General features: G+C 26.8%; 1 protein-coding gene across 1 annotated transcript; it reads right to left on the bottom strand.

Annotated features, from left to right (window-relative positions):
- Positions 1-8,531: 8,531 nt before the first annotated feature.
- On the bottom strand, positions 8,532-9,232 carry LOC131646989 (small ribosomal subunit protein eS30z/eS30y/eS30x). The gene is made up of 3 exons (XM_058916908.1): positions 9,081-9,232; positions 8,857-8,994; positions 8,532-8,731 (listed from the first exon to the last, which is right to left on the bottom strand). Exons 1-3 carry the CDS (start codon positions 9,082-9,084, stop codon positions 8,685-8,687), a joined length of 189 nt encoding a protein of 62 aa, XP_058772891.1. The 5' UTR covers positions 9,085-9,232; the 3' UTR covers positions 8,532-8,684.
- Positions 9,233-11,000: the final 1,768 nt, after the last annotated feature.

The following is an 11,000-nucleotide window of genomic DNA, read 5'->3' as shown; positions in this document are numbered from 1 at the left end:
TGTATTGATAGGCAAATCAATGATTTCATTTCTGTAACTTTCAAAAATAGTAGTGTTTTTGGTTTTTAATTTCAATTTGCAAGTCATTAGGTAAATTTATTGTTTTAAGATATTATGAATCTTTTCATATCAATTTGAAAATCAATGATTTCTTTTTTATAACTTTTAATTATGTGTTCTTTCATTATGAAGGTAAAATCATAGTTGGTAAGGGCATTGACTATGTTATCAAGGACACTACATATATTATCAAGGGCACTTCTATAAATTTGGACTTAGTCCTAGGTTTTTTAAAAATACTTAATTACCTTAACTAAAATTAATATCTGCAATTATTATATTTATTTTTTATTATTTTTTCCATTTTAATAATAGTACCCAATCATTAGGTTAAGTGTGTATTCCAAAACAAAACCGTCATGTTTCTCTTTTTCTTTGTTCTAAAATAAATTCTAATTAATTATTACTTTTAATATTGCGTATCTCTATTATCTAGGCTGACTTAAATCAATTTTCAAAACTTTACGTGTTCCCATAAAAACTTTGTTTAGCAAATTTTCAATCTATAAAATTATAATATTTAAAAACATTAAAATTATAACATAATTAATTTATAAATAAACTTAAATTATTTTTTTTCAATATACTAAAACATTATTAGATACACGCTTACATGACTGGAACGTTAAAAATGGTTGAGTTACATTCAATGACCAATATGTGTTATTTATATGTAATTTAATATTTTATTTGATAATATATTTTATAAATAAAACACATATTTAGCAAATATTAGTATATCGGATTGATAAAATAAAATAATTAATTACATGTGTATTGTATGAGTAGGATATTTTTAATAATATTAAAAATAGTTAGACGTGTTACTACAAATAAATATTTTATAAATAGAATTACACGATTTACTTCAACATAATGTAATAATTGTGCTTTTGAAATTTTAATAGCAACATATTTTTTGTAATTATGACTATACTAAATTTATTTACAACGCGTACGAACATACACATAGATTAAATTAATATTTAATATGACAATTATAATTTCAAATATTTTTTCTTTATAATTTTTTTATCTTTTATATACATTTATTAAACATTATCATTTTGATTTTCTTATAATTACAATTTTATTTCCTATTTAGTATCTATTTTATTGTAAATTGGTCACAATAAATATTTTCAACCTTTAAAAATGGAAAGTTTTGGTCTAAAAATAGTAATTTATCTTCTACATTTTTATTTTGAAAATAAAATATTACTTTGAAATATAATTACAAAAATTAGTAAAAAATGTTACTATTTTAATTAATTATAATTTATTTTTTATTTTCAAAGATAACATAAAATTTACTTCTATATTTATTCCAATTAACTTTTTTAGATTACACCTACAAAAGGACTTAAAAAATTGACATTTATTTTTATTTTTAAAAGGATTTAGTTGTTTGGAGGGATAACTGGCTCTTTTATTAAACATAAATATGTTTAAATTTTTTTTCTAAAAGATTATGAAGAAAATTATAAGTTATTTTTTATTTAATAAATATCCTATTTTTGTTATTGAATTTTAAATTTGAATTAAATATTTTTTTTAGTTTTTATTCCATTAAATTATTATTTTTGATTTGGTATGAGCAGCTAACACAAATATTAGAAATTAACCGCATGTATGTGATAAGTAACATTAATATTAATAATATATATTGTTTTTACATATTTTTCTTTGGTAAATCAAATTAAATATATATTTAAAGTTAAATGAGATTTAAATGTGTTGCATTGTATTATAATATGTCATTTCATTGTTTTTTGTTTCTTGACTTATTATTTCAATTTTTAGGAAATTTTATTATTATTATTTTTTAGTTCATTGTAAAATTTATTTAAAATCATCTCTATACCTTTCATTATTTTGTTTGTCTTTCTTATTATTTATTTTGCCGAATATTTTATGTATTAATATTACTCTTCACAGAAATAAGTTACAAATATTTTTATAAACAAGAAATAATTTACTGTTGATACAATGATTTTTATAAACAGTAATAAATTATAAGTATTTTTATAAACGGAAAAAAGTTAATTGTTGATACAATTTTTTTATAAAACGGGAATAAGTTACAAATATTTTTGTAAATGAGAAAAAGTCAACTGTTGATACAATTATTTTTATAAATGGGAAAAGTCTACAGTAGATACAGTTATTTTTATAAACGGGAGTAAGTAACAATTTTTTTTATAAATCAAAAAAAATCGTTTGTTAAAACAATTGTTTTTATAAATGAAAATAAGTTACAAATATTTTTATAAATAGACACGTGTAGGGGTGGAAAAACGGACCGTCTACCCCGCCCCGTCTTAAGCCTGCAAATAAACGAGCGGGGCGGATAAGTCCACCAAGTGAAATGAACATAAAAATCATGCTCGCTCTGCCAACATACGGGCGGCGGGTTTTTCCGCCTATTATTCATTTTCTTAAATAAATTAATAGTGTTATGAAATTAACTAAAATAATAGAGAGATCAAAGAGAGGTAGAGAAGAAAGAGAGCAATATTATCTTATCTTATTTCAAGTGTGCTTTACATTGTAATATGGGTCTCTATTTATAGGACTCAATGGAGATAGAAAATCACACATATATTAAGTATGAAATAGGAAGATGAAGAACATGGAGATGGATGGACATCCACTAACATAAATATTCATAACACTCCCCCTTGGATGTCCATTGAGGATATGCCTCGTTAAAACCTTACTAGAAAAAACCCAGTGGGAAAAATTCTAGTGAAGGAAAAAGAGTACAATATCCTTTGAATGTGAACTGCCTCGTTAAAAACCTTACCAGGAAAACCCAGTGGGACAAAACCATGGTGAAGGGAAAAAGAGTGCAAAACATATGTATTTCTCCCCCTCATGCAAACATTTATATGTGTAATGATATTCTTTGTAGTCGTTGCTTAAAATGTCTTCTTCGAAGTGACTTCATGTAGTGCTAATAGTTATGCAGGATTTGATGAAGTTGTTGCCATGTTTCATAGATCTCCATGAAATGGTTGTACCATCACATGTAAACAAATAGCCTGTTTCTGATCTACTATTGTGAGAATCTGACAAGTAACCAGCATCTCTAAGATAACGAAGTATATGTTTGACTCCGTTCAAATGTCTTCATGTAGGTGAATAATTGTATCTTGGTAATAGATTGACCACAAACGATATATCGAGACGTGTATAATTAGCAAGGTACATTAGTGCTCCAATTGCACTAAGATATGGTACTTCAGGACCAAACAATTTTTGTAATCATTTTCTTGAGGCCTGAAAAGATCTTTCTCTACATCTAATGATATAACAATCAATGGAGTAGACAACGAATGAGATTTGTCCATATAGAAGTGTTTCAACACTTTTCTATATAATCTTCCCGATGTACAAATATTCCATTGTCCAAATTCTCAATTTGTAAGGCTAGACATAATTTTTGTTTTTCCTAGGTCCTTCATCTCAAACTCTTTCTTTAAGGAATTTATAGCTTTTGGAAGCTCTTCAGGAGTTCCAATAATATGTATCACATTCACATAGATAATTAGTATTGCAAATTCTTTTCCACATCATTTTATGAAAATACAAGTACAAATTGAATTATTTGTATATTCATCATTTAGTAAATATTCACTGAGGCGATTATACCACATGCATCCAGATTCTTTCAACTCATACAGAGACTTGTTCAATTTGATGTAGTAATTTTCTCGAGATCCATAGTTACGTGCCTATGGTATATTGAACCCTTCAGGGAGTTTCAGGTAAATGTCACTATTAAGTGAACCATATAAATAAGATGTCATTACACCCATCATGTTCAAATTAAGCCCTTCATGTGTTACAAGGCTAATTAATTATCAAAAATTGATTGAATCCACTACAGGTGAATATGTTTTATCGAAATCAATCTTAGGTCTTTGTGAAAATCATTGAGTAATAAATCAAACTTTATATCATTCTTATTTTTCTTTTTCACAAAAACTCATTTATATCACATTAGTTTCACATCTTGAGGTGTTCAGACTACAGGTCCAAAAGTGAGTTACTTGTAAAGTGAGTTTAATTCTTCTTCAATTGAATATATTTATTTTGGCCAATTCTCACTTAGTCTACAATCTTTAATAGACTTTTACTCATGATCCTCGTTATCATTGATCACTTTTAGCGCTATATTGTATACAAAGACATTGTCAATATTGACTTTATTTGGTTATCTCAATTTCGGTTCCATTCCATTTCATCCATGACATAATTTATCGAGATCTCTTTATTTCATATTTCAAGTACTTGATTTGTTCTTCTGGAACTGAAAATTAAATTATGTCAAAGTGCTCTAAGCATTTTCATATCCTCACTTGGGTCATCTTTAGTTTCTTTTCTTAGTAGAGGATTTTTAACATTGGAACCAACTTTCATACCACGCTTCAGGCGCAACAACAACTCATTTGCATTATTATATTATCCAATAAGAGAATCCATTTTGAGTGGAGTATTATCAGCTGATAATTTATTTCATAAACTTTGCAAATGAATAATATTGTGAACATTTGGTTCATATTGATTTGTACGAGGATCAAGACAACAATTTAGTTTAAATTGTTCATTTGAACTTCTTGTTCATGATTTCAGCTGCTTATTCTCTCCCCCTAATATTGGGAAAATTAATTTATCAAGTGATAATTAGCCTACTGGGCTGAAATCAAGTATTTGATTATTTTCTCAAATTATATCCTCAAAATTGAGAGTCATATTAATTATATTTTTCCAATATTCTTTCATGAATCATCTTAATGTATTATATTGGAGCAATTGGAATATACACAACACATCCAAATGTTCACTAAGATGAGAAGTATTAGAATAAATTAGGGAGGACTAAAATATAGTATCTTGTTGGCTTAATGCGAATAAATATCTTAATATCATACTTTGGGTGTTTCAAATATATAATTTAGAATTGATGATCTCATAAGTATCAACCATATAATTAACTTTAGACGTCTAAAGAATGGATCTCCGGGTCCATTTTCTTTTTATGAACATATATTACATGATATTCAATATCAATTTTAGTAATATATGTGATACTTATACAGGAATTTCTATAAAAAAAATCTAGAAAACAAGATCTTAGTCTAATTAGTTGAGAAAATAATTTCACATACTTCTGGTTGTGAATAGAGACATATGCATGATCTTTTAGTCGATGCAACAATTAATGTCATAAAAACTCAACTTCTCAAATTTTTATTTTCCTTTAGAAACACACAAAAATTGACTGGATTGAAGAAACTTCTGGTTCTTCAATACAAATTATTCGCACCATATTATATCCGAGATGACCCAACCGGTTTTACCAACGACACATTTAAGTAAACTAGTGGTTTACAATGACATGTGCTTAAATTGTACTAATATAAGTCTAGTACAAGCCCGAGGGAAAAATCAATAGCTTTTCTATTATACATTTTATGTCCAAATTCATTTGTGTAATACAAAGATATTCAATACCTCCAGTATAATTCAAAACCAATATAATAGTATTTCATTATTAAACACTTTAATCAAATACATTCATATTGATTAAGAAAAATAGTTCTTTAAGTAATTCTCTTGAGATATCTTAACGCTAGTTTAAGAGAGGTTTTTTTTTTTTGTATAATTCTTCAGGAACTCAATCACAATCACAATTTTTTTATAGTTCTTCAGAAACTCAATCACATTTTGTAGTTCTTCAGGAACTCAATCACAAATCGTTTACTAATAAAAATAATAATATTTATAATCCTTCTGGGATGCACGTTATTCATGCAATTCTTCAGGAATGCATGAAAATTACAATTGTTGTTTTCATAAAAACTGAACAATCATTCTTTAAGTAATCCTTCAGGGATGCTTCAAGAACTTATCGATGATAGACAACTTTAAAATATATAATTGTGTTAATTAAACAAAATTTCCAATGAAATCTTATACAAAAAAAAAAAAACAATAGAATAACATGCTAAAATTTAATCTATAAGATGAAGAAAAATCTTAAAAACTTACTCGAAAGAGAAGAAACATGATTATGCAAATTGATCATAAAATCGCTCACACGGTAGAGTTTCGTGCTGATAACGTGTTATGAAATTAACTAAAATAATAGAGAGATCAAAGAGAGGTAGAGAAGAAAGAGAGCAATATTATCTTATCTTATTTCAAGTGTGCTTTACATTGTAATATGGGTCTCTATTTATAGGACTCAATGGAGATAGAAAATCACACATATATTAAGTATGAAATAGGAAGATGAAGAACATGGAGATGGATGGACATCCACTAACATAAATATTCATAACAAATAGGCTTTTTTTACCTTTTCAATTAAATTTTTCACTTATTTTTTAAAATATTTTTTTATATGCATCTTTTTAACAAATTTTACTTAAAAAAATATTACATATATTTACAAATAAATGTATAAAATAAAACAATCAAGAATTGGAATTACTAGAATTAACTAAAAAAGACGGACTTAAGGCGAGACAGACTGAACGAATAGGCGAGACAGGTTTTGGCGGGGCGAGCTTTGGGCGGACGGAGGATTCTTGCGTGGTTGACTTTGGTGGACAACAGACCCAAAATTTCAACCTTACCCACCAATTTTTTGCAGGTGCACCGCATGCCAAGACCTATTTTGTCACCCCTACACACGGGTTGTAAAATCTTGCCTCCGCCCTGCAAAACCATGGGTGCTGGGCGTGGCGGACACACATACATTGCACTTTTTATGAATGAGAAAAAGTCAATTGTTGATACAATTATGTCTCTGCATGAAATGTACAACTACAACCTGATAAATTAAATTAAAGGTTAAATATGTTTTTAATCCCTATAAATATGCGACCCTGCCTTTTTAGTAAGGGTCATTCATTGAAAAATAATTTTATATGGACTAAAAATGCAGGGTTGCATATTTATAGGGATATTATGGTTCATATTGGGGCGGTGACAAAGTGGATAGTAAAAGAACCATGGAATGTGTTTAAGATTATATGGAGCTCCAATACCTTAATGCTGAAAGAAGCAATATGTCAAACATGGAGGCTTCAAGCACTTTAGGGATGCTTTTGATGGACAATAAACCAACAAGTCTAGCTAAAATTGTCCTAATATAGAAACTTCATTGCCAAATCCAAAGTTGTAGAACATTGTCCATTAGAGACTTTGAATTAGGTGAGTCAGTTGTAAAGTTAGTTCCTAAGTCAGCTATAGTTCAATATTGCATGCTATAGTAACTTGTACAAATAGTTGCTAACTTGCTATGTGTAATTCAAAAGCCAGATATATTTAGTTTGCAAATTTCTCTATCACCCAACGGAGGCTTAATTTTAAGTTGACTGAAACCGAAGTTGGAAGACAAAAACAAGGCTCAATAACCTTAAAAATTAAATGATCAAAGAAATCTGCATTGACCTTTTCTCAGAAATTACTAATAGATTGACCAAGGAAATTTATAATAACCTTTTTTCTTAATGAAATGTAGGTTAGAGTTCTAGGCGATTAGCCTCAAACTAAGTGGTGTTGATCTCCTAGAAAAATGCTAATTTCACAGAATGACCTGAGAACACTGATGACAGAATAACAATTTGGTGCACTTTTTAATTAGACAAAATACAAAATATAACAGTGCACTTTTCCACATTTTACATAGAGCATGATAAAATAGAATAGAGTAGCACATAACTGAACTTATAATATAATAACAGAATTCCCAGTTCAATCATCATTTTCCATAATGTGAATGGGGAGAAATCAGTTAAAATTTATAACTTTTCTTAATCTTTAATTTGAAATATAAAGAAAAAAACATAAATTGAACTTCAACTTGCTTCAGACCTTTCTAAATTAAAATCTGCATTGTTTGGACCTCTTTACAAAAAAATGATGTACCTAACTCTAGTGCACAAACTATTTGCTTGGCCAATTAAACAACAGCAACACAAAATTGGTAATGTGTTTGCTGGACAAGAGTGTGGAAGTAAAGTACAATTGTACAACATATTCAAATGAGAAATATGGGTAAGAAAATTTGAAAGTTAGAATTTCAAACTGCCAAGATGAAACAAAAGCACAAGCAAAACAACCTTGATGAGACCTCATACCCATAGAAGAATGAGAACAGAGTAGTCTGTTTGGAACCCTACCAGGAACCTCACTTTCTTAAACAATAATGTAAATAGAGACAGAGACCCAGGCATGCATGTGAAGAGAAACACTGGTAAAACCAAAACAAAATCGGTACAAGTAGTGGGAACACAAGGAGGAAAGAAACACAAATGAAGCTCACAGATTGGAACCGAATTGTGTAGTTACATTTTATTAATGAAGTTAATAAATTGATAGTTGGGATCATATCATTTATCACTAACTGATGAAAAATTGGGTAACAAAACTTATAATATAGTGAATTAGACAAATGCAAAATATAAAGTTTGACATATAACTAGCACAAAACTCATACATAGATAACAATAAACTCACTATATCCCAAAATTAATAAAAAGGAAAATCAAATTGATGTTCTTAACACATTATCAAACCTAAGGAATTACATATTCTTCTCCTCAACCTTACTTCTCAGATGAGTTGGGTCCTCTCTTCTTGCCAAATCCAACAACTACAATGATTCATATCATCACAAATCAGAATCACAAATCAAAAACCAGAAATTTCTAACCTATAAATTAATAGGTTTGCAAATCTCAAAAAATTAAAGACACAAATTAGGGTTTCGATGCATACCAGCAGTGACGAATCTGCGATTGTACTGCATGCGCTTGTGGGCACGACCACGGGGCTTCTTCTTCTTGTCCTGTTTGGCCACTTTTGGTGTTTGGCCTCTAACCTTACCGGCACGAGCGAGTGATCCGTGAACCTTACCTGAAAATTTAATTCCATAAATCGTTATTGAATATGAACAAAGGAAAAAAAAGCAGAATCGAACATTACAGTGCGATTTAACTTACCCATGATTGCGACGATGAATTTTCTGCTGAATCCTCTCTTCAATCGCAGTCGCTGGAGGCACAAAAGCAGTAGAAGAATAAGGAAGATGAGTTTCTGCTATTAGTATTGAAACTAGGGTTAGGGTTTTGGTACTTTGGGCCCATTAGAAATGAAATAAAACGGGCTTGAGGTTTGATTGAGCCGGGTCAAGGCCCATTAGTGTTTCCCCACTAAATCATTATATAACAATTTTCAATATTATTTTTCTAAAAAAAATTCAATATTATTAATCAGCCATAATTTAACAATTTTCAATATTATTTTTCTAAAAAAAATTCAATATTATTAATTAGCCATAATTGTAACTACAGTCTCCTTATTTTTTTTCTTTTTCATGAGTTAAATTGCAATGCACTAATAAAAAAATTAACGTCATCAATGCATTATAGTCATCCAAATATATCAATTTTATCTTATATATAAATGCAAGGTTGTCATGATGGCAACCCTAGCCACATGTCAATTTCATAGCAACTTTAAGCACAAATCCTAATTCTAATTTTACTAATTTGACCCTACACCTTAATTTTAATTTTACTAATTTAACCCTACATTAAGAATAAATATAATAATAATATAATAATAATATAAATAATAAATAATATATATTTATTGTCACACTCTTAAATCTATTAGTTTTTAAATTGACACAATATTAATAATTAAAATAATAATAGTCATAACAAAAACAATAATAATAATTATAATAATAATCATAACAAAAATAATATTAATAATAATCATAACAAAATAATATTAATAATAAATATTAATATTATTAATAATAATATTAATAGTAATAATAATAATAATAACAATAAGTAGATATAGTGATGTGTCATCTTCTTAGTAATTCTTGCCCAAACCCTAATTTTATGTTCACTTTTTTGTCCATCTAATTTATCAAATTTTTATTCATAGAAAATAACTTACTTATTTAAATACTATTTTTTATTAAACCCTACATTAATAATTAATAATAATAACGATGATAATAATAATAATAATAAAATTATTATTATTAAAAACCATCTTAAAACTCTTCAATCATTATATTTTATATCAATAAAATTGATATAATTATATTTTATTTATAAAACTCTTCAATGTTTTAACTTTAATACGAAAAATAAAAAATAATAATCAATAAATGTTGTAACCAATACACTACAATGAAGATAATATATAAAAATAAAATATAAAAAATGAATAGTTAAAATATTTTTTGAATAAAATATAAAAAAATGAATAGTTAAAATATAAAATATAAAATATAAAAAATGAATAGTTAAAATATAAAATATAAAATATATCAAAATTCTATTTGTATATAATATTTAGATATGAATAGTTAAAATATTTTTTGATTTTAAAGCATTAGGACTTAATAATTTAATTTGTGGCTTATCAAAAATTTAATCTGTAACGTTTTTACATTATTAGGTCTTAAAAATAACTTTACTTTAATTCTCACTTTTTTATATTCTATTTCCTTTAAAAATCTTAGTTAGAAAAAATTGTGTTCCTATTAAAAAATTCTTATTTATATTTAATAAGATACAAAATATCCTTATAAAATATTATCTAGAAAAAAATGTTCCTATAAAAATGTTTTTCTTATTTAATGTCACAAATACTATATAGATCATATAAAATACTATCATTTATTTAATTATTTTATATTAGAGAAAAAATAAAAAATAGTAATAATTTTTTAATATGAATAAAAAAATACAATTCTATTTATTCTACTTGTATATAATAAAATATAAGTATTTTAAATTTTTTTTTTTTTAGTTATTGTAACAGAAACTTTTTCACCAAGCAAGCTCATAAATTCATTCTTTAACATTTCACTTTATAACCGAATTTTTTTCATT

The sequence above is a fragment of the Vicia villosa genome, linkage group LG2 (assembly GCF_029867415.1).
Source record: "Vicia villosa cultivar HV-30 ecotype Madison, WI linkage group LG2, Vvil1.0, whole genome shotgun sequence".
NCBI classification, from domain to species: Eukaryota; Viridiplantae; Streptophyta; class Magnoliopsida; order Fabales; family Fabaceae; genus Vicia; species Vicia villosa.
This window is presented reverse-complemented; position numbering and strand designations above follow the sequence as displayed.

Excerpts from the sequence above, each read along its gene's own strand:
- LOC131646989 (XM_058916908.1), bottom strand. Across the intron at positions 8,732-8,856 it reads TCGCAGATTCGTCACTGCTG|TTGTTGGATTTGGCAAGAAG; the intron begins GTATGCATCGAA and ends GAATCATTGTAG.